The sequence below is a fragment of the Bos mutus genome, chromosome 24 (assembly GCF_027580195.1).
Source record: "Bos mutus isolate GX-2022 chromosome 24, NWIPB_WYAK_1.1, whole genome shotgun sequence".
Taxonomy (NCBI): domain Eukaryota; kingdom Metazoa; phylum Chordata; class Mammalia; order Artiodactyla; family Bovidae; genus Bos; species Bos mutus.
Window position 1 is genome coordinate 25885408 of NC_091640.1, and position 25408 is coordinate 25910815.

Sequence of the window (25408 nt, forward strand, 5' to 3'; positions counted from 1 at the left end):
ATGTTATATGATTGAATTTCAGAAATAGTGAAAACTATTTTAATTCAGATACAGTTCAATATGTGGTGAAAATTAGGTGGAAAAAATCAATCTTACCTAACAGTTGTTGAAGGCCGATTTGCGTCGAGATCCCAAGCTACATACTCTCCTATTTTATAGTTTTGTCCCATATTACTATTTACTACAAATGTCTTTGAACCTGGACGGAACACTGAGCCTTCAACTACGTTTAACACGGTCACAGAGATTGCAGTTGCTGTGAGTTTATATTGAGACATAATTGATTGATGAAATTCAGCTTTATTTCTAACACCAAGACTAAGTTGCAGATTATTCATAGCTTCAAAATCTAGGGGCTAGAAAATACAGAGTGAAATGGTTTTAATAGAAGGAGAAAAAGCATTCTAGAGGAAAGAGAAATTCTTTGATTAGAGGCAAAAGAAATTCTTATATCTTTTTCTTTAATAAAATATAAATACATATAAATACACAATCTATTCTTACTTTATGTTCAATTCAATACAAACACATGAAAATACAGTAAGAAAAAAAATCCAGTAGTCTTAGATCCTTTGTTGAAAAAGTTAAAAATGTGTGAGTTCTAACTGTCCACCAAATTAAAAAATTTTAAATAATACAGATGGTCAAATCCATTGATTTTGTAGTGCAAAGACAGCTTATGTTAGTTGCTATCATTTCACGTTTCTCAGAAAATAGCCCTATTTATTACAAAGAATGGGCCAAATATATCTAGTCTCAATCATTTGACTGATTTTATCCATAAAGAACTATTTACAAGAAATTTTATTTTGTATATGTGATTTCTTTCAATAAATCAAATAATAGAATATAATATGTAAATAATGAAATCCATAGTTTATTCAATATATCCAGGAAAAAATTCATTTTACATTATAAAATTATAGTCATTTTCATTATGAAAGATAATGTCAAAATCCACTACTCATATAATCCACAACTATGCAGTATGCACGTAAATACCAACTACATTTTTCTAAATTTTCACAAGAGTAGATTAGATGACCATCAATTCACACATTGAGCGCTCCAGTTAGCTAAAATTTTCAGTCTTTGCTCTAATATTATCTCTATTTGCAACTCCAAGAATGGTTATAAAATTATGTGTATATACACATCATATGCACTTATTGTGGCGGACGGGGGAGCTTGGTAGGCTGCCGTCTATGGGGTCGCACAGAGTCGGACACAACTGAAGCGACTTAGCAGTAGCAGCAGCAGCAGCAGTCACTAAGTCATGTTCAACTCTTGCGACCCCATGGAAGGTAGCCCACCAGGCTCCTCTGTCCATAGGATTTTCCAGGCAAAAATACTGGAGTAGATTGCCATTTCCTTCTCCAGGGGGATCTGCCTGACCTAGGGATCGAACGTGAGTCTCCTGCACTGCAGACAAATTCTTTACTGACTGAGCTACCAGGGAAGCTCTATGCACTTATTACATGCATATAATCCTAACAAAAAATTGATACATGATGTCACACACATCTGGGAGAAAAATCAACATTAATCCCATTTTACAGATAGAGATATTGAGGCCAGATAGATAAATCAATTTTCTAAAGTAACATCATAGTTTGGGGTGTAATAGATTAGGACTCAGTTTTCCCAGCATGGAATTCTAGATAGGATAGTGGAAAAAAGAATGTAAACTTAATAGCTAGAGAAGCCGAGGTTTGAATATCAGTTGTCCCACTTACTAGAGATGAGAACTGAGCAGGTTACAAACTCTCTCTGAACCTCAGTATATTTATTTGTAATGTGGGCATAGAATCTAATTTGCAGGGATACTATAGAGAATAAACTAAGGCATGTGTGCAATGACTAAGTGAATGGAAGCTCTAGGTATGGTGACCTTTATGAAGACATGAGACAAATGATCACACATTCCTATAGGGACACAATTCCTCAGGAGTTCATTTCCCAGGGCAATTTTGAAGGAAGGAAATAGTTGAAAGAGGATTGCATTTTACCATGAGGAATACGTGTTGCATTCATCAGATACAATTCATGCACAGCTATTGCAGATTTAAAAAAATTGACTGACAAGTCTAACAGCAGAGGGTGAAACTTTCACTGTCGACTGTCTAGGAGTCAGACATTTTTCCTCATTGAATCTCAGAGAAAATTCTACTGCAGTTAAATTGGTGGATAAATAATGTAGTGGAGACACAGAAGAACTCTGTTGACTGGGATGATCTGGACCAAATCTTTAGTGTATGTATGTCTGTAATAAGCCTGGGTCAGCAGCCAATGTGAGATGAGAATTTGATAATCCTACAATTACAGTGGGCTTCCCTTGTAGCTCAGCTGGTAAAGAATCTGCCTGCAATGCAGGAGACCCTGGTTTGATTCCTGGGTTGGAAAGATCTGTTGGAGAAGGGATAGGCTACCCACTCCAGTAATCTTGGGCTTCGCTGGTGGCTAGGCTGGTAAAGAATCCACCCACAATGTGGGAGATATGGGTTCCATCCATGGGTTGGGAAGATCCCCTGAAGGAAGGAGGGCATGGCTACTCACTCCAGTATTCTGGCCCGGAGAATTCCATGGACTGTAGTCTAATTTTAATTTTGTAAAAAAACTCTGATAAACTAACAACTTTTAATTCATATGATGAATATTGTTAGTGAATAATAATTGATGTATAGTATTGACAGGGATACCTTTTTTTAGGCAATGTTGAATCTGCTTAAAAATAAAATTCTTCAAACTGAAAGGATTAATCAATTATCGTTGCAAGCATAAAACAAGATTCATGTTTAAAAATGCTTTCCCTTTATATGATCCATGAGGGAATACTGTATTGATAGGAAAGAGTTCCAAGTAAAAACTTCAGTGCCTATTTTTATGAAATGATATAAGCAGAAAAACTCTCTATAAAAGGCTCTATATCATATATAACCCTAAAACACAGTAATTTTTATTTTACCCATTCAAGTTTGTGAAGTGTCAACATCATTTTAAGATTACCACTTTGAAAAAAAGCTAAGAAAACAAACTATTGGATAGGATATAATATAATAGGGTACCATACCTTAACAACCTTTAAAGTTCCCACATTTGTTCTTTCATTCATTTCTATTTCAAACCAATTCCCCTCATTTCCGGAGATGAAGAAAATGACTGCCATCCAGTTAGCTGAGAACTCCTCATCCAAATCTATTACTCTAATCTGGAGCAAATTTGAATTCAGAGAATTTTCTTCAATGCTTATGGATTGCTGAAACAAGAAGTAAAAATATTTTAGCACAAACTATGTGAGAAAGAGAATTATACTAGTTTTATATAGAATGTTTATAGTTATTCATGATATAGAAAGGGGATCCATGTTTGTGGTCTGACTTTTCATTGTTCAAATAAGGGTTTTTTTCATATGTATTATGTAAACAAACACGAGATGAAATATGTGTGTACCTTTGTCTTATGACTTAAAAATAACTACATCTGTAAAGAGAATTGTTAGAACAAATTTTAGAAGGTAAGGAAACTAAAGTTATTAAATTCAAGGACTGGACTTTGCTGGTGGTCCAGTGGCTGAGACTCCGTCTTCCAGTGCAGAGGGTAGGGGTTTGATCCTTGGCTGGGGAGCTAAGATCCCACATGCTGTACGGTGCCACACACACACACACACACACACACACACACCCCAAACTCTCGGACTTCCCTGTTGGTCCAGTGGCTAAGACTGAAAGCTTCTAATGCAGGGGGCCCAGGTTCAATCCATGGTCAGGGAATTAGATCCCACATGCTGCAACTAAGACCAGGTGCAGCCAAATAAACAAATACTTTAAAAAAATTCAAGGACTATTACTTACTGTTGGCAGTTCCATGTATGGAATGTTATCATTGACATCGAGGATTTTAATGTTGCATTCACACTCTGCTGACATACCATCTGCCCCACCATCTCGGTCTGAGCCTCTTACAGCTAGAGAGTACTGGCCATATTGCTAAAAAGACACAACAAACAATATCACAGTTGATGTAGACAGTTCTTATTTTGTCCTGTACAAAGATCTTTTAAAATGTTGGCTCAACATTTGCATAAATCTATGATGAAGATAGAAGTAACACAGAATGTTGAAAATTCACAAATCTCACATCAATTTATATGAAGTTGCCACTTCTATTCCCAACAATGTCTATACAGCATTATTTAAAAGAAGATAAAATATTTAAAAGCCCTCATTCCTTATTATATGCTGAAAAATAATATAAAGGACGAAGCAGACCAAAATTGTCAGGAGGGGAGAGATTGTTTACCAGGAATTTATAGAATGAAAATTCTGTACCTAAATTATTAGCCCCTGAATGTGCAAGTAGAATAAAGAGATAGCAAATGTTTGCATTTCTGGGGAGTGCCAGGATGTGGCAGTACAGTTACTGATGATCTGTTTTCTTGATTCTATTCGATGGTGCTTAAATTTTTAGAAGCTGGTAAAAGCCATGAAGCCTTTTCTAGATATATGTATGTGTGCATCCTCACTCAAAGTTCATATACTTTTAGAGGATTCATAGTTAGAGATGTCTTGAGGGCTCTCCACAAATCCCAGGTTAAGAATATCTGCTCTGAAAAAAAGGGAGAGGCCTCAAATTAATAAGATTAGATATGAAAAAAAGAGAGGTAACAATGGATACCACAGAAATCATGAGAAAGTACTACAAGCAACCGTACACCAAAAAATGGACAACCTGGAATAAATGGACAAGTTCTTAGAAAGGTACAGTCTCCCAAGACTGAACCAGAAAGGAACAGAAAATATAAACAGACTAGTCACAAGTACTAAAATTGAAACTGTGATTTTAAAACTCCCAACAAATAAAAGTCTAGGATCAGATGGCTTTGCCAGTGAATTCTATCAAACATTTAGAGAAGAGTTAACACCTATTCTTTTGAAACTATTCCAAAAAATTGCAGGGGAAGGAATATTCCCAAACTTATTCTATGAGGCCACCATCACCCTCTTACAAAAACCAGACAAAGATACCACAAAAAAGAAAATTATAGGCCCATATCACTGATGAAAATGGACATGAAAATCCTCAACAAAATACTAGCAATCCAAATCCAACAATACATTAAGAGGATTATACCCCATGATCAAGAGGGATTTATCCCAGGGATGCAAAGAATTTTCAGTACCTGCAAATCAATTAGTGTGATACTTCACATCAACAAATTGAAGAATAAAAACATATGATCATCTTCATTGTCATCATCATCAAAAGAAAAGCTTTTGACAAAATTCAACACCCATTTATGATAAAACTCTTCATAAAGTGAGCATAGAAGGAACATACCTCAACATAATAAAGGCCAAATATGATAAAACTACAACTAAAATCCTACTCAGTGGTGAAAAGCTAGAAAATATTTCCTCTAAGATCAGGAACAAAGGAACAAGACAAGGATATCCACTCTTGCCACCTTTACTCAGCATAGTTTTGGAAGTCCTAGCCACAACAATCAGAGAAAATGAAATAAACTGAATCCAAATTGGGGAAGAAAAAGTAAAACTGTCACTATTTGCAGATGACATGATACTATATATAGAAAATCCCAAAGATGCCACCAGAAAGCTAGAGCTCATCAATGTATTTGGTAAAGTTGCAGCATACAAAATTAATACACAGAAATCTGTTGCTCTCACAATGAAATCTATACTCTCACAATGAAGGCTCAGAGAGAGAAATTAAATAATTTTATTTCTCATCACATCAAAAAGAATAAAATACCTGGGGATAAACCTACCTAAGGAGACAAAAGACCTGTACTCTGAAAACTATAAGGTGCTGATGAAAGAAATCAAAGATGACACAAACAGATGGAAGAATATACCATGTTCCTGAATTGGAAGAATCAGTATTGTCAAAATGACTGCACTACCCAAGGGAATCTACAAATTCAATGCAATTCCTACGAAATCACCAATGGTGTTTTTCACAAAACAAGAACAAAAAATCTTAAAAGTTGTATGGAGACACAAAAGATCCTGAAAAGCCAATGCTCTCTTGACAAAATTGGGGCTAGGAAAATTAGACTCCCTGACTTCAGACCATACTACAAAGGTACAGTCATCAAAACAGTATGTAACTGATACAAAAATAGAAACATAGATCAATGGAACCAGATAGAAACCCAGAAGTAAATCCATGTGCCTATGATCAGTTAATCTACAACAAAAGAAGCAAGACTTTACAATGGAGGAAAGACAGTCTCTTCAATATTAAGAGGTGTTCAGTGCTGAGAAAACTGAACAGCTACATGTAAAAAATGAAACTAGAACATTCTTTAACATCATACACAAAAATAACATCATACACAAAATAGATTATTTAAATGTAAGACTGGATATTATAAAACTTTTAGAAGAAAACATAGGCAGAACAGTCTTTCATATAAATTTCAGCAATATTTTTTTCTGAGCCATCTCATATAGTAATGGAAATAACAAAAATAACAGGACAGCAATGGAGAAACAGACATAGAGAACAGACTTATGGACGCGGGGAGAGGGGAGGAGAAGGTGAGATGTATGAAAAGAGTAATGTGGAAACTTACATTACCATATGTAAAATAGATAGCCAACGGGAATTTACTGTATGGCTCAGGAAACTCAAACAGGGGCTCTGTCATCAACCTAGAGGGGTGGGATGGGGAGGGAGATGGGAGGGAGGTTCAAAAGGGAGGGGATATATGTATACCTATGGCTGATTCATATTGAAGTTTGACAGAAAACAACAAAATTCTGTAAAGCAATTATCCTTCCATAAAAAAAATAAAAACAGAAATACACAAGTGAAACCTAAATAAATTCAAAAGCTTTTGCACAGCTAAGGAAACCATAAACAAAATGAAAAGACAACCCAGAGACTGGGAGAAAATGATTTGATCAACAAGGGATTAGTTTCCAAAATTTACAAACAGCCCATGTAGCTCTATATATGAAAAAACAAACAACCCAATCAAAAAATGGGCAGAAGATCTAAGTAGACATATATTCAAGGAAGACATCAGATGGCCAAAAGTACATGAAAAGATGCTTAGCATCACTAAAAATTAGAAAGATGCAAATCAAAATTACATTGAGATATTACCTCACACCAGCCAGAATGGCTATCATCAAAAAATCTACACACAGTAAATGCTGGAGAGGGTATAGAGAAAAGGGAACCCTCCTACATTGTTGCTGGGAATGTAAATTGCTGCAGTCACTATGAAAAAAATACGGAAGTTCCTTAAGAAACTAAAAATAGAGCTGCTGTATAATCAGCATTCCCACTCCTGGGCATGTATCCAGAGAAAAACATGGTTTGAAAGGATGCATGCACCCCAATGTTCATTGCAGTGCTGTTTACAATGACCAAGACATGGAAGCAACCTAAATGTCCATTGACAAATGAATGGGTAAAAAAGATGTGGTATAATCGTACAATGGAATATTACTCAGCCATTAAAAAGAAAGAAATAATGCCTTTTCAGCAATATGGATGAAATTGGAGATGATCATACTAAGTGAAGTAAGTCAGACAGAGAAAGACAAATATCATATGATATTGCTTATATGTGGAATCTAAAAAAAAAAAAAAATGATGCAAATGAACATATTTACCAAGGGGAAACAGGCTCACAGACTTAGAGGACAAACTTGTGGTTACCAGGAAGGAAGGGTAGGTTGGGGAAGGATAGATTGTGAGTCTTGGATTGACTTGTACAAACTCCTATATTTAAAATAGATAACCAACAAGGACCCATTTTGTAACACAGGGAACTGTGCTCAATATCATGTAGCAATTTAAATGGGAAAGAATTTGAAAAAGAATAGATACATGTATGTGTATAGCTGAATCACTTTGCTGTACACCTAAAACAAATGCAACATTGTTAATTAACTATACTCCAATATAGACTAAAATTATAATAAAATAATTTATTATATGTACTCTAGTGGCTTGCCAGTGACTGCACAGTTCCTTTATTGTTTAGAGTTCTTCACCATTACAACTCTTTTCATGTTAAAGTTATCCCACTGGGCTCCTTAAGAAAGTTTGAGAGGGAGAAAACAGCTAAATAGTCAATTTCTTCTGATGGTAATTTTCAAACAAGTAATAAAGGACATAGTGATAACCTGGAAACTGATGGCATTTGGGTTATTATAGAGCACTAAAATAATCTGATTTATCCTAAATCCTGAATCATTAGCAGGGAGATGGTCATTTTAAAATAGCTATAGTACTTAAAATTTAATTAAATATCAAGTATAAAATAAAATTTCCTTATTTATAACCCTGAAATTATGCACATCAGTTATATTCTATCAATATTAAAAAAATAATGAAAAGTTGCTATTTTAAAATTAAATCAAGGGACCATGTGGTATTATAGAAACCATGTGACACTGATTCTAATTTGGTAACAATCAGTAATTATTTTTTGATTTGTAAGTGAATAGACTGGTCTGGATGTTACTAAATTCCTCTCCATTATTCTGATTCTATGAGTCATTTCCCAAAGTAATCAGTGGACTGTCAGTATGTGAGATATAGGAAGAGAAAAGGGAAAAAAGAGTTCTCTTGTCAAATGAGCCTGTGATAGGCTGGATTAAAGAAAGATAAGCAAACAAAACAAAAAAGAAAGGTAAGCAAGTTTCTTAATCTGTAAAAATTCTTGGGGCTTCTATTGTGTTCACCTGCATTGTGACTCACCAAGATGGGGCACATTACAGCAATTGTTTCTTAAATTTATTTCACTGTAGAACATACTTAGAAAAAATAGAGCTTTTACATCTGCCTTGTGTAGGTGTACTTTTAGAATGTAGTTTTCAAATTGAGACAAATTCAGTAAATTAAATGAGAAATGAGTATAAAATCTATTTGAGGAATTATTTTCTTCATCTCACAGATATTTCTTATGTTGTTCCCATTATGTGAAAAGGTTATATAATCAAAATTTTAAACTATTGTTTTCTTTTTCATTTCTTTTTCTTAGAACTCTTGCTTTTAGAATCAGTTCCATTGAAACTACAACCCACTGAAAAGAAAAAAAAAATACCTCTCTGTCTAGAAAATTATTCATTGTTCGAATTTCTCCAGTGTATCTGTTGATAATAAACATCGGTGAATCTGAGGGTTCTTGTCTTATGATCTTGAAGGCTATTTTTGAGTTCAAATTATTTGGTTCATCTGCATCAGTAGCATTGAGTACCATCACCAGTGTATCTAGAAATCAAGAAAAATTGATTGCAAATGGACAATTTGCATTTTTGTTGTAATATAGTATACTGCTTTCCCAAAAAAGTGTTATGGTTAGTTAGTCCATGTAATGGGAACTCCACCATTTCCCCTTTCTATTTTTTCAACATATCAATGTCTTAGCTCCTTTTCTATACCTTTGTCTTGATGAAAAGATCACATTTTGCCAGGAACTTTAGACATTACTGGTATTTAAAAAACAAGGAAATATTTTCTTCTGCTTTTACATTTCTTATTCTAGTATAATTATTTTTTAAAGGCTTCTATGGTGAAACAATGTGATATAAGGACAGACCAACTCTCCCAACTACAGCACTTTCTAGCTATGTGATATTGGCCTCAGTTTCCACATCTATAAATGGGGATGCAATTGGATTGTCCTCACTGAGTTCATGAAAGAAATAGTTATATGAAATAAAATTATGTGAAGTTCCTACTGAATAATACACATTCAATAAATATATTTTATTATTCTATTTTGCGTGGTCTCTAGGAAAGTGCAAGGTATCTAGCAGGTTTAAAGAGATGCATATGTAATTACATTCTGCACCTGTTCTTCACCTTTTCCAGTAATCTTATTGGTAGTTTTGATGAAGGATGCTGGAGAATGTGAAAAGCTGCAAGCGTTCATAAACTAGACTTTTCTATACTCAACTCTGTTTCAAGCACAATTGGCCTTGTCTTTAGACATAAACTATCAGCTCCTGTCTCTCTCTCTTTCTCAATCTCTGTGTGTATTTATTTCAGCATTTTTAAGTGTTTTCAGAGGCAATTATTTCATTAATTATGGTGCATTCATACAATAAAATCTCATGAAACTCTTAAATGATGAAACTTGTATTTCCTAATATGAAAATGTGTTCAAAATATATTTAAAAATTCACACTGTAGATTAGTATGTAAAATATGGTCACATTTGTTTCTTCTTTGGAAATATGTTTATATATATTTACATGATTATAGAAAGTATGTACCTAAGTAACTAGTGATTCTATTTGCCTCTGAAGAATAGTACAAAGGAGAGCAAAGAATGCATTTTATTTCATTTTTACTCACATTTCGTGAAATTTTTATAGCAAACCTTCTTATAGTAGTATTTTTAAAAGTTTAAAATATAGGTATAATATTTTAACAAATAAAAATTAAAATGTAAGAATTATTTGAGTTTACAAGAAATTATACTGCTTAAAGGAGAAGGCAGTGGCACCCCTCTCCAGTACTCCTGCCTGGAAAATCCTATGGACAGAGGAGCCTGGTGGGCTGCAGTCCATGGGGTCGCTGAGGGTCGGACTCGAATGAATGACTTCACTTTCGCTTTTTGCTTTCATGCATTGGAGAAGGAAATGGCAACCCACTCCAGTGTTCTTGCCTGGAGAATCCCAGGGACGGGGGAGCCTGGTGTGCTGCCGTGTCTGGGGTCGCACAGTGTTGGACACAACTAAAGCGACTTAGCAGCAGCAGCAGCATACTGCTTAAAAATTAAAAGTACTATGGTAAGTTTAAGTTTTGAATTTAAATGAGACAGTATCTCTGCTGTTTTTAGATATATTTAGGACAATCTTCAGTGGTAAGCTAAGCAGTTAATACACTATCTGCACAAGTGATTGAATATTTGGCAGTTAAAATATTGCTTTAACAGTAATCCACAAGGAAGTAATTACACGTTTAGATTGTGAAAGCTCTTGAGAGTAAATACTGGATCTAGTTTCTAGATTTTCTGGTGCCCTTCCACTGGCATCCCTTGAGATGGTCACCTTTAAATCCACATGGAGGACCAAACAGGATTAGATTTAAAATACATTTCAAATACATAAAACCGGTGATTTGAATAAAAAGCAAATGAAACGTATATTTATTAAATCATATATATGAAGGGGGAAATGCTTGTTTTGTATTTAGTGAAAGTTAGTCATGTCCGACTCTTTGCGACCCCATGGACTATAGGCTCCTCTGTCCATGAAATTCTCCAGGCAAGAATACTGGAGTGGGGAGCCCTTCCCTTCCCCAGGGGATCTTCCCAACCCAGGGATCAAACCCCAGTCTCCCGCATTGTAGGCGTTTTGTATTTCTTTGCTGTCAAAAAAAGCTCTTGAAGATTATGAACACCAAATAGATTGTCTAGAGGTGATTTCTGTGAGTTAAAGTAGTTAAAATTTTTTTAAAAAGCAACATGAATAGAAGTGGATGAGATTCCCCTTTAAGTAGTCAGTGTGTGTGTGTGTGTTAGTCACTCAGTCATATCTGACTCTTTGCAACCCCATGAACTGTAGCCTGCTAGGCTCCTCTGTCTATGGAATTTTCCAGCCAAGAATACTGGAATGGGTAGCCATTCCCTTCTCCAGGGGATCTTCCCTACCCTGGGGTTGAACCCAGGTCTCCTGCATTGCAGGCAGATTCTTTTCCATTTGAGCCACCACAGAAGCCCTCAAAGTAGTCAGGCTGGGAGGCTAAATTCTCTTCCCAGTGCCTCTGTCATCACTGTGCAAAATACTTTTGGGATTTTTCCTTAGGAATCTACTACAGAGGTGGTGTGTGAGCAAGTTCCTCCCATTTCTTTAGCGTTGCTTCTTGTGTATGACAGTTGGAGCTGCTTCCATGGTTGAAGGGAAAGCCATTATGGAACCTTCCTCATGCCTTCCTGTTCTACATGCTTCTCCAAACTTATCTTTCACATTTGTGATGTAGTATCTTGACAGAGTTTAACCTCTAGATGCCTGACTGTTAAGAATGATCTGGAAACTCAATAGTCTTGTTTACTTAATAAAGTAGACTACTTACTTGCGTTAGAATTTTCTTCTATTTCTCCTACAAAAGTAGACATAGAAAATACTGGAGGGTTGTCATTTATATCCAAAACCCTGACTCTAAGCTCAAGAGGTTTCTCTAAATCTTGGCCCAGTGAATTCAGAGCCCGGCAATAGATCTAGGAGAGAAAAGAGGAATAATTACATGATGCAACCCATAATTATTGAGTTCTCGCTTTCTCTGAGCATTATGCTTAGGTATTGTGGGAAACTAAAAGAACAGTGAGACATATGATTTCCAACTCAAAGGTAGGCACAAGCAGTACTTACAAGGGGAGGCAAACACAAAGTCAAAATCCCATTCGAGAAAAGGTCACATGATAAGTTATATAAAGGAAGAACAAAATAGCTATGACTTCATGGGAGGATGTAATGATTGAGAGATCTTCAAAGAAAATTTCAACAGGTGAAGCAGACAATTGACAGGGTGTTCCAAGAAAAAGGATTCATGTGAGGAAGGAAGTGAAGTGGCAAAAACTCATTGCTTGGAATTAGGAATAGGGGTTATGGGGTTTGAGAATATGACAAAGGAGAGTCACACAGGGGCTTCAAAGAAATATAGCATTCATGGGCTAAGTGGTAGCTATGTGGGTGTTTATATTATTATTTGTTTTTGTTCATTCATTCAGTCATGTCCGACTCTTTGCGACCCCATGGACTGCAGCACACCAGCTTCACTTACTGGGTGTTACATAAGTGTTACGTGTACTATTTTGCCTATGTGATATACAGTAAGTCCCCTACATATGAACCTTCAAGTTGCAAACTTTCAAAGATGCAAATGTATTATAAATCTATTCCAGTACAGTACTGTATAGCCAATTGTATTAGTTGGGTACCTAGGCTAACTTTGTAGGACTTAATGCACTCCCAGAACGAAACTCTTTGGTATGTAGGGAACTTACTGTGCATGTGTGCATGCTTAGTCACTTCAGTCGTGTCCAGCTCTTTGTGACCCTATGGACTGTAGCCCACTGGGCTCCTCTGTCCATGGGATCAACCAGGCAAGAATACTGGAGTTGGGTTGCCATGCCCTCCGCCAGGGGATCTTCCTGACCCAGGGATCGAATCTGCCTCTCTTACATCTCCTGCAGTGGCAGGTGGTTCTTTACCACTAGCGCTATGTGGGAAGCCCAGGGAACTTACTGTGTTTCATATAAAAATGCATGTGTTTCAAGAGAAGCTAATAGGCTGGCATGTTGATTTAGAATTTTCAGGGAAACATTGTGGGAGACAAGGCAGGAATACCGATATGGAATAGAAAACTAAGGAATTAAAGTAGTTTGAGGCATACAGACAAGCAGTACGAGTGAAAACCTGCAAGCATAGATTACTATTTGAAGACATTTTGGGAAATTATAGGGTTTGAATTGGAGAGGTTACAAGATCAAAGAAAGATATTAAAATTTCGCTATTTTTGTTTTTCAAGTATTAACAAGTGTTGACTCTAGTGATAGATGGAAATTGATCAGCAGCCAATGGAGCAGTCAGAAGAGAGATGAAAAAACAAAGTAGATTGATTAAGGTTCTTGGACAGGTAATTATGGGAAAATAGCTAGCTCTTGTGATAAGTCATTGGGAAAAAGCAGAAAATCGATCCTTTTTTTGGATTTAATTCAGAACATTTCTGAACTGGAGGAGAGAGAATTAATTATGGGAGTTTGTGATGGAAGGCCTCAGACTTTTTAATGAAGCGGGTCATGAGGTCAGCTGCATAAAGTGGAAATGAGGTTGAGAGTTTGAAGTTTTGTCACAGCGACTGTAAAGAATAGAGTGAGATTCATTGAGGGTGAGTTAAGTTTCTCCAAGGCACATTCTGAGCTCAGGGGAGTCGAGCAATATGAATTTATCATCAAGTATGTTCACTCAGGAAAGGCTCCATCTGGAGTTCCAGAAATCATCATTTGGCATTGGGATTAAGAGGAACTGATATTCTCAACTGAATTAAAGATAAAGAAGTAAGTTAGACACTTGCCCTTCTTGACAAACATTTAGCTTGACACGGGAGCTGACGAGAGGTTAGCCCTTTTGCTAAGGCTGTTAAGCAAACACTCCTCTTTCTCTTAATCTGTTTCTGTCAGGGCATTGGATGCTCATGAAATAAGAGACAACCAAAAATGCCCAATATTGAGACTCTTGAAATCAAATAAATATGATCTGAACTTCAAGATATTTCCAAAGTAATATAGGCCTGAACATACATATTCATGCACTTACAATGAAAAAAGGGGTGACCTCTCGATCGACTATGGATGTTATATTAATTTCACCAGTTTTTTGATTAATAACAAAGATTCCATAAGGTGGTTGATCAATTCCTACTCCAGAGATGCGGTATGTAACTTGCTGGTTTGCAGCACAATCTGAGTGAATCTGCAAAGAGAGCGCAGGTGAAAACATTACAAAGAGGAAATCAAAAGTACAATTTAATAACTATCTTTCTTGAGAATTGTTGAATGTGAGTTATCCTGTTATCTTTTGAGAAATGTTGGAAATAGGAATTATTTTCCTAGATAAGTGGAATAATTACAGCTCTAGTATTTTCAGCAGTAAATGACAATGTAATAGAAGAAATTCAATTTTAGTTTCTACCAAATAAGAAAAAAGTAAAATATCACTCTCATAAATCTAAATCTGTGTAGTTATCATTCATGCATTCACTCATTCAACATTTAAAATGGATCATATTATTTTTAATGTCTGTGCTAATATTGAGGCCAGTAGGGAACTCCTTACCCTCTTAAGGAGTTTCTCAATGTTATTACATAACTTTGATCTTTTGATTAAATGTTTTTTTAAATGTAAAGTTTTTGAAGAAAGTTTTAAGAGGATTTTTGTAGGTGACAAGAGAGAGTTATCCAACTCTATTGTAGAAGTTTTTAATTCTGAAAATAGGAAGTTGTATTAGCAGAAAAATCAAAGAGACCACCCCAAATAAATTTTATGGAAACCAGCGGTCTCTCTGAAATTAAAAATTATATGATTGTAAGCAATCTCATGGGGGAATGTCTGTGTAAATCTGTGTATATGTATGTATATATGTTTGTATGTGTGAATCTGTGTGTGGAGATGTTTCTGTGTGTGTGTATGTGCACATGTGCATGTGACTGGGTGTTTACTAAAGGAAAATAAGGGAAAATGAAGGGAAAAGAGAATGTGAAAGAGGGTACATTGTGAATGTTCATAGAAAGCTAAAAGTAGAAAGTCAATTCTAAGATTATGAGACAGAAAGAGCACACACTTAAATGGTTCCTGTGAATGTGCTGAGCATTAAATTCATTGTTTAAATCACTGTATTTTTTCATCTAGAGTTTAGGGTGACACATGATTGTGTATATTAATTTCACTAATGTTATGAGTCAGTGTTCAACTGTCTACCCAAGTGGATAAATTTCTTAATTTACACTTTTGATGGCTTCAATTTTTCTAATCTGAACAGCTATAGTTCTGTTTTGTATCATAACTTCTCAGTGAGATATGCTCATAAAATATTTATTTCAAAGGTAGGTTCTTTTGAAAATTTAACTCTGTCCATTCTGATTTTTGGTTTTTTGCTTTGGGTTTGATACTTACTTTGGCGATCGGGTTCCTCTTTGAGTTGTCCTCACCTTCCCGGCAGGCTGCAGCAAACTTGATCCACTCGCGCTTTTGCCTCCTGATGGAGTGCCACTTGATGGTGCCATTTTTAGTGTTATAATCCCTGACCTGGGGTGGGCAGGACAAAGTAATAGTATCTATTAACTTTTATTCATAATTCACATTCCACTGGAGATTTTAGAGGTCAGGGCAGTTTCAGAAAGAGAGGATGTTTAGTTGGAATTATTGGTAATTTTGATAATCCATTAATTTTAGCATAACATTAACTTTACTTATACATCATAAATTTTCATTGGAAAATATATTACTTCTCCCAAACTATTTTTTTACTTTTAATTTGGAAAAAATTAATTTTCTATATATTACCTGGATTCTAAAGTCACTGTTAACTTCCAGCACCACCTATAAAAAATAAGATAAACATAAGAGTTAATTTTTAATTGAATGCTCTACAATGCATGTTATCCCACTGCTTAAAAAAAAAAAAAAGTTAAACAGTCTTGTGGGTCATTAGCAGGTGGATTTGGTTTCTTTCTCAAGATCTGAGGACATTACTAAGGATTCTTTTGTGTTTGGTTTTTACCTTTCAGTTTTGCTCTTATTTTCATTACTTTTTATTGTTAACTTCTTTTTCATCCTTAGCCTGTACAGATACTTGTAATCATATGAGCTAGGATATTTGAAACTAGAACCCAGGGAGAATGAGGGCTGGGAACTCAAGATCTCTTAGTAAACCTTATGCCTGAAGAGTTGAAAGCACTTGGATGGTATTTAGTGATTTCAATAGTATGTAATGATACTAAAATATTTGACTATAGTTTTGGGGTCTGACTAGCCACAGATGGGAATAGAAAAGAAAATCTGAAGTAAAGAAAGCATATAGCGCAGAAAATATCTGGAAAACTTTGGAATGTTTGCTTTTTCACAGACCAGTTCTAGATGGAAGATTTTCGAGTATTCTTGAAAATCTTAAGATGATAAATCTTTAATTTGCTTTGAAATATGAGAATAAAAGTGCTGAAATCAAAACAATTTTCTTTATATTTGATGTTTTATTACTGGCACTAAACAAAACAGATGATATAAATGCATCCTTCCACAGCAATGAAGATAAATTACAAGACTGTAGGGACAAATGCTGTGTAAGCAACTTTCATTAATCTTTTCTCCTGCATTAAACAATTTCCCTGTCAAGCAAATGAACTAGTCAAACAAAACTCTCCCTAGTTTTAGCTCTGGCCTTGATCTTTATATATGATTTATAGTGTAAAATTATACATATAATTTAAATTATTTTTTTCTAAAGACAAAGGCACTTCTAAAAACATACATTTATATATTAAGTCTACTATATCAATATACTAAGACATTGTAAAATATCTAAAAATTAGGTGTGGATTTGAAGGATTTGTTTACATTTATTACATTTAACTTAGAATTAGTTAAAGATGGTATAAATTCTTAGTTTTTATTCACCCCTAAATAAGAAAATGGCACCCCACTCTAGTACTCTTGCCAGGAAAATCCCATGGTTGGAGGAGCCTGGTAGGCTGCAGTCCATGGGGTCGCTAAGAGTCAGACATGACTGAGCGACTTCACTTTCACTTTTCACTTTCATGCATTGGAGAAGGAAATGGCAACCCACTCCAGTGTTCTTGCCTGGAGAATCCCAGGGACGGGGGAGCCTGGTGGGCTGCCGTCTATGGGGTCACACAGAGTCGGACATGACTGAAGTGACTTAGCAGCAGCAGTAGCAAATAAGAAAATTTTAACTTCTGTTTTTTTTTCAGAGTTGCTAATTATGAAAGCTTTTTATCATAATTAGACTTTATCTGGACCACTGATAAAAGAAAATTATAGTTTGTATTTTAAAAATACTAATAATAGTAATTTCAAAATATAATAATTACTTTTTATAGTCACTTTCAATTTTACCCTTAAAATAAAATTTTAGTCTCCAATGCATATTTTAAAAAAATTTCCATAATTCATAATGGTTAATATCAGCAGTATAAAGAGATTATGTTTTTATTATAGAAATTATATACTCATGGTATCAAATGTTAATCATTATCATTAATCACCATTACAATTTACTGGATGATAACTAAGTATTGGAAAATGTGTTTAGAGGAATCCATGCACTCAATCTTCAGTAGTATATGTGGTCAATACTATAATTCTTTCCATTTTACAGATGAAGAAATTGAGGTTTGGATATTAATTTAGGGCTAAATATAAAAGCATCTGCCTGCCAATGCAGGAGAGTCAGGAGAGGGGTTTGATCCTTGGGTTGGGAAAATCCCCTGGAGGAGGAAATGGCAACCCAGTCCAGTATTCTTGCCTGGAAGATCCCATGGAGAGAGGAGCCTGGCTGGGTCACAAAGAGTTGGATATGACTGAGTGATCGAGCACACACTCACAATCCAAAACAATTCAGCCTAAATTTGTGTTTGTGGTATGTGTAATATAAGATGGCTTATTCCAAGTAAATTTCCAAGTAAAATATACTATGAAGAATTGACATTATTACAACTTTGAGAATTCAAAATAATTCTGATTTTAATCTAATCTCATAATATCCTTGTGAATTATTAATAGGAGTACTTATATACAATAATAGCAGCACTAACAGTAATGCTATGCGTGGGGTGGGAGGAGAAAGAAAAATAAATGACCCAAATGGTCCAAGTTACTTTGGACAAGTAACTGAATTGTTATTGTAGAGTCCCTCTTGGGCACCAAATTGAAATAATGCAGGTATGTATTTCTTGCTACCTGTGAACGCATGAACACTTTTTCCTCTAATTTGTAGGTGTGGAACTGGGGTGTGGGGGTATCTTATTTGTCTGGGAGCCATTTCTTTGTAGTTACAGAATTGTGTATGCATCTGTTATCTGTCTTGCGCTTCCCTTACCACACCGAAGTGTCAGTGCTTGCTGTTTGCTTTGGAGAACTATGCCAGATGACTAAGAAACCTTCCAACTTTATGAAGCTGGGTCATTCTTTTTCCCATGAATAGCAACTCAGGCAGAAGACCAAGCAAGTTTCACCACAGAGTCAGGCTCTCAACTGGATTAGTAATTAAAAAACTGCCAAGTCTGCTTAAAATTATGTTTTGTTAACATAATCTTACTGTGATTTGCTCAGAGTCTAGAAAAAAAACCAAGAAACTCTGAAATAGCCATTCTTGGACTTTCAAAGGCAAAATAATGAAATCAAGTACTTCATAGGGTCAGAGAGCTTTCAGTGTACTTGCTGAATTCTCTTAGTTTTCTCATTTGTGAAATGACAGGGGTAGACTAAGTTATATACAGTTACCTTTTCAATTCTAGCAATAAATCTCTGCGTGCAGTAGGAAAATATTGAAATTTTTTGATCATGGGAAAGGCATGATAAAATTGTGGGTTTAAAAGATTACTCCAACCGCAGGGAAGAGGCAGTGATTACAGGCCACCAGCAGCGAATGTTTTACATCAAATTAGGCCGGAGATGCAGAGTTGAAGGGCAGCAGTGGGAACAGACCAGAAAAGATTAAAGGAGAGATACCGCATGGGTGGAACTGACAGGGCTTGAGAACCAATGGGACGTGGGAGTCAAGAGAGGGAAGAATTTCAGGCGATGGCAGTTTTAAACAGGCAGATCAGGAGCAAGGGCATAGCAGAATTTAGCAGGTTAGAACACGGCAAGTTTAAGATGCCAGAAAAGGGCCTGGGTGAAGAGGCTTAGCTATTTGAAAACCACATCAGCGCCATGAACATTGGTGCTTCAGGCCTGATATGTGGAGGAATAACTGCTCAGTTTGCTTAGTTGAAATCATGGGAGAATTTGAAATCCCTCAAGAATACAGCCAAGAAACAGCCTGGGGATAAGAATGAAACATGGGAATTCCGACATTTATGTAACTGGGAACAATGACAAAAAATAAGAAATGAAAAGGAGAAAAAGAAGTGGCTGAAAAAACAGGAAGAAAATGTCATGCAAAATCAAGGATGTCAAAGGAAGGGAAAACTGAAAGACAGACAGGGTGTGAACCATATCAGATGATATGAAATAGCTGAGCAGAGTGATTCCTGAAGAAATCTGAGGTTTTCTAGGACTTTGAATAGGATGCTTTCAGTTGTACGGAACAGGTTCCTTTTGACTGAAAGAAATTGGGGAATAAGATAGAGGGGAAAAGGACATTAAAATAGTCACTTTCCCAAGGAATTTGGTGATAAAAAAAAAAATCAGAAAGATGTGATAGTAGAATTAGATTACTAATAGTGTGCAAGGAAATATTTTTGGAGAGGGAGACGTGTTGGAGATGAAAGTCACTTGGTTGGAGAGGGAAGTTGAAGGGCACTATCCTGAATAATTTAGACTTTGTCTCTAAAACAAGGATAAGGTTATTTGGGGGAAACCAGGGGACTAGTTTGGATTATGAGATGTGTTGGGGATGTGTTCTGTGGAGACCATGATGGAGATGCACTTAGGTATGAAGACTGGTCAGGCTGAGTACATCTCAGCTCTTTTGTACACTGGATATGGGTGTTGGAGTGAGTCACTTAGCCATTCAGCGCCTCAGTTTCCTCCTCTGTATATGAGACTAAAGCCCTTTCCAATTAAAATATTCTAAGAAAGCAGTGAATAATTCACTTAAAGCACATCCTCAGTGAACCTTCCCTGCATCTCTATTTTAGGAACCAATCCATATATATATATTTTTTAAAGCCACAAGACACAAAATTTCATGCTAATATCAATGATTCTAATTAAGCTCATTTTTTTCTTTTGATATTGAAGTTTACATTTCTTTACATATAGTAAAAATGGTCTTGAAAGTAATAAGTAGTAAGGACAACTTCTTGTATTTAATAATTGTGTTAATCTTCAACAGTCACATGACAGTTTTTAAAGCATTACATTTTGTGTCTGTTATGTATATCATAAGAATGAACCTGAGATAAAGCCAAAATATGATAGATTGATTCTTTAAAAAAAACCTCCTGTTTTGTCTTTCCTTTGTATTACTTGGACCATAGCTGGAGTTGACAGCATGTTGGTAGGTCATTCTTCTTATTTGTTGATTGGTTTATTTATTTCTTTGACAAATATATAACAGATGTTTGAAACCAGGGCTTTATTATTAAGTCTTTTGAAGGATTTAAGCCCTAAAAATATTATGACAAGCCTTAGATAAAATGTACATGTATACTGCATCATGAAAGTAACAGGAAAATTCATCGTGGCTGTTTTCATGTGTAATACCCTCATGATTATTTGGAGTGTGTGTGTGCGGGTGGGGGGAGGAGAAAATAGAAACCACCCCCAAACTCCCTATTTACCTCTTGTATTCCCTATTTACCGCTTCTTTGTGAATTAGATGTCTACTGAGCAATCTCACACCGGTGCAAGGCACTATGAAGGATACAGAAGTGACTTAGACACAGAACCTGCCCTCGAATAACTTACAGCCAGGTAGTTTCATGAGCAGCAGGCCCTTGATTTGTGAAGCTGTGGTTGTTTATTAGCCAAGGCTGTGCTCTGTGCTTGTAGACCAACTGAGATCAGCAACCAGTGGCATTTAAACCACTTTGACTTGCCTAAGTCCATTAGAGGACATTGCATGCCAGGCAGAGCCAGCAAGAGTGACATGACCCAGTGCTCTGGAAGGGTGCTCCCTCACTGTGGGGAGCACAGTAAGTCTACCGAGTGTGCTTCTTTCTTCAAGTGTCAGGCCAGCGCCTGTTAGGACATGGAGGTAGCCAACAACAATGTTCTTGAAGAATGTGTAGCTGAAAAGTTATCAGAAATAAAGTGCTCTGGGAATATAGACAGTGTTATTTTTCTAGATTCATAAGCCTTGTTAAGTAGGTGAATTTTGTCCTTTAGCAGCCAAGTCATCAGATTTATCCAGTTAGCATTTCCTAGTTCTTTAAGTTTTTCTATAGCCTTAATCAGACACAGTAAATGATTTTATTCTGTAGCAACTCAAACCAATTAAATGATGACAGCTTTGTACTCTTTATTTTCATAAGAGTGAAAGAACAGGCCGATCTTAAACCTGCTGTGAAATTCCAAAGCTTTTAAGAGCATTATGATTTTGCTTAAATACAATTTATACATTTGAATTAACAGGTGAACAGAAATGCCGCTTCCGTCTTCTAGAAAATATTTTACTGAAATTCTGATATCTGTAATATGTATCACTGTAATATGAGCACAAGAAAGCATAGAACCCTCCCTTTGCTTCTCTTCTGTGGTGTCTGTACTAGTTCGTTAGTTCTTCTCTTGCTTTAGGCATCAATAAACACAATTATGGAAATTCAAGATTCTGGTTCACATAAGTTGATGAACTATGTAATAAAGTATATACTATAGTCCGTATATTTTAGCCCTGGGCTTGAGAAATACTCCAGATAAAACCTGCTTATATACTTAATAATTTCAGCTAAGTTCAAACTGTGGAATTAGTTTATCTGGTGGTCAGAAGCAGTTTTTTTTTGAGGGAAGTATTAACCATGGAAAGAGGAGAAGTGAGGCTGGTATGATCAACTGAAGAAATCAATCATTCTTGGTAGTAAAGATGAGTTTATTTGTTCTTTGAGTGTATGCTGCAGAAGTTGACTTTTATAGAAAAAGATGCCTTGATATCTGTATTGATTTGAGTTGATTGATTGGACCTGGTGAAGTTGCAAAGCTAGTTTTAGAAATCAATTGAACTATAAAATTCTATTGGTTCTACTTTGCTTTTTCACAGTCACCATGCCATCCCTTATACCACAGTTACAGCCACTCACAAAGATTTCTTATATTTGATACAAAGTTAACTTTGTTTTCTGGTGTAGAACTCATTCTAACCACCCCAAGGCCCCTGCTAACCACCCATATTCACACCAATCTCATGGAAACAAAAAGAAAGAAAGAAAGAAAAATAAATGTAGCATTAATAACATTTCTTTGGCCTGCAATGTTATAACAGCTGTAAGCTAGTGTCTGTTCAGGCATCTTGCCTAAATAATTGAATAGTCCTGTGGCAAGCTTGGCCTCCATAAGAAGTTTCTTCTGCTTTATTCTCCCTGATCTAACCCTCTAATTTGAACAAAGTCTTGAAACTTAAAGGAACATTGAGCAGATTACACAGCATACTTGTAATACATGGTTGCCTAGCTCTCAGTGGCTTTGCATTAAAGATAGTTATCAGTTTAAATGTCTTAAAAGTTTTCAAAATTGCCCAAATATGCTCCTTAATGTAGATTTTCACTTACCAGTTTTGAGCAGAGAATATAAAGACTTTATATAGATTTTTTCTTTTTTTTTAATTGGCAAAATCAAACATTCAGAATAAGTGTAGCAGAAAAGTTTGCTATAGTGATGGTTCACATTCAGAAACAGTATTTTAAAGCAAAAATAGATTGGATAACTCCAAAGGATATTTATCCAGATCATCTGGTAAAATCAGTAGTAGAAATAACGTGATTTTTCTAAACCTTAGAAAGTGAAATTTTTAAAAAAAGTTATGATATTTTAAATGAAAGATTTCAATTCTTTATAAAATAAGTTCTTTAAGAAATAATTTCCTAATGTGTATGAGAAACTTATGATTGATTCCAAAGTAAAATATGGCAAAAAAACAAACAAATGATTCACATGCAAACAGGCAAAAACAATCCAGACTCAGAAAATAAAGGACAAAGGCCCAGAAATCTCTCTACAAAGAGAGAAAGTTACATGAAAATATATGGTTTTGATAAAATGATATGCTGTACTGAAGAATGACGAGATACAAATGGCTACTTAAAGGAACTTTATAGGATGTAATTAATTAGAAATAATCATTAAAATTTAAAAAGGCATCTTATAGATTCAATGAAAATACATAAGCATCTGAATAAACTTTAATCAGCTGACACGATAATGGACCTGAATTAGATCAAATTTATATGAAATTAAAAACAAAAGTATTTTCTTATTTCATAATTAACAAACACTCCTATGTTCAAATGACATACTGTGTGGTACTCATTAATCCCTGCCATGTCGCAAATTATGAAATTCTCAGTATCAAGTCCCTGGAATAAGGCTAATGTTTGAAGGGCAGTTTGGAACTATATAGCGACCACTTACTGATGCTCATTTATTAATAAATCCACTGGTTATGGCCTCTCAATTAATAAAGTGAATTCAAGTTAACCAGCATATGTTGAATCAAAGATCTCACTTGTTACTATAGACACCCAAAAATCCAGTTCAAAAATGAAGCAAGTAGAGACACATATTCACCACAGCACTACATCCTGCCAAATTGGAAGACACGATTTACCTGGCATTTGCCTCTTTGTATTAGATTAACATTATTGTGAGAGAGACTACAATTTTCAATTTTCAACACAAGAGAAGTTGATACAACTCACTAGTGCTGCACTTAGAAGTCGTCTCTAAAGAGAGAAGACTAAAAAAGTGTAGGGTTGCAATAATAAAGTATTTTGTTATAGTTTCTCTGATCATCAAACATACAACTTTTGTCTCATGGTCATTACTGACTTTCCAGTAGTAAGAACCATTATCATAATAATTATACTTATTCCTTAATTATAGCCATTCCTTCACCTACTATGTCATTTATAAATCTCCCATACTGGCATTCTTTTTGAAATTAAATAAATGTTTTAAATAAAATTACAGTTTAGAAGTGTGGGACGTCTGATATTAGTGATATGAACCCCCAACCACATACAGAACTGATGAGACTGGGTGGTGAAGCCAGTTACAAACAGCTATGATTTTAATTTATATGGATCTTATTTTTACATTTTAAAAACTATAGTGAATCTACCAGCAAAGATACCAAAAGTATGGGAAAATGTCTAGATTAAAAACCAAGATACACCTGTGAGATTAGTTTTCAAAGCCCAGCTGCAAAAGAGAATTTGAACAACAGAAGGCTATTAAGTAGTGATCTGACTTTCCCAAGTTCAGTATTTCCCCGGCATGACTTGGCAATGACTTCGATGTCAGAGATGTGATATGGTGAGTTGACACTGATGCACTAATATGATCTTGCAGTCTTCAATTAAGGAGAGAAACACTATTTAAAAATCTAGTCCATAAAAATCACCTTATCATTAGCATAAACTTTTAATGGGTTTAGGTTAGAAATAACACAAAATAACATTTTCCTAAAAGTTCTCCCTTGTTTACCATGAGAACGATGATGGAAACTTTTTAACAGGATTCACTTACCAGGAAAATGAACAGCACCACAGCTGCTCTGAAGAAGGGCCAGTTCATCGCTGCTGGGTTCTCTTACATCCAAGATCGAGGGAGTTTTGTTTTTTCTTCTCTGTTCTTTCTCTTCCCCCCACTCAGCTGATGTCTGCTTAAAAATAATTTCTCAGTAGATGTTCTTACATGCAGGCTTTGAGGTGTTTCTGCCTTCTCTGGGAGCAGGACTGAAGGTACGTATAACCTGTCTAGATCCCCACCCTAAAAACTTGGGCTGGTCTCCCTGAAATGCTTAACAGGATCATCATTGCTCGCAGGTAAAAACTTAGGGACACACCCTCTTCCAGCTGAAAGGCAGCTCTCTGTGGGACATGGAAGATTCACCCCTTTACTGAAGGTTTCCAGTGGCAGGCATTTAGAATGATCAGAAGTGTGAAGAGCTGTACAACGGATAGGGGTTTTTCACCCTAGGCTCTATTTACAGGTTGTTCAGCTTCTTCCCATATTGAAAA

General features: G+C 35.6%; 1 protein-coding gene across 1 annotated transcript in view; it reads right to left on the reverse strand.

The window, feature by feature from the left end:
• DSG1 (desmoglein 1) overlaps positions 1–24962 on the reverse strand; it is a 39800-nt gene extending 14838 nt beyond the window's left edge. Inside the window, exons 1-9 of the mRNA XM_005901041.3 lie at positions 24915–24962; positions 16056–16091; positions 15666–15797; positions 14310–14465; positions 12067–12211; positions 9089–9255; positions 3852–3986; positions 3071–3256; positions 97–356 (exon numbers count right to left, since the gene is read on the reverse strand). Of these exons, the coding sequence (XP_005901103.2) occupies positions 97–356; positions 3071–3256; positions 3852–3986; positions 9089–9255; positions 12067–12211; positions 14310–14465; positions 15666–15797; positions 16056–16091; positions 24915–24962 (1265 nt within the window). The remainder of the gene's footprint in view (positions 1–96; positions 357–3070; positions 3257–3851; positions 3987–9088; positions 9256–12066; positions 12212–14309; positions 14466–15665; positions 15798–16055; positions 16092–24914) is intronic.
• Between the last annotated feature and the right edge of the window lie 446 nt (positions 24963–25408).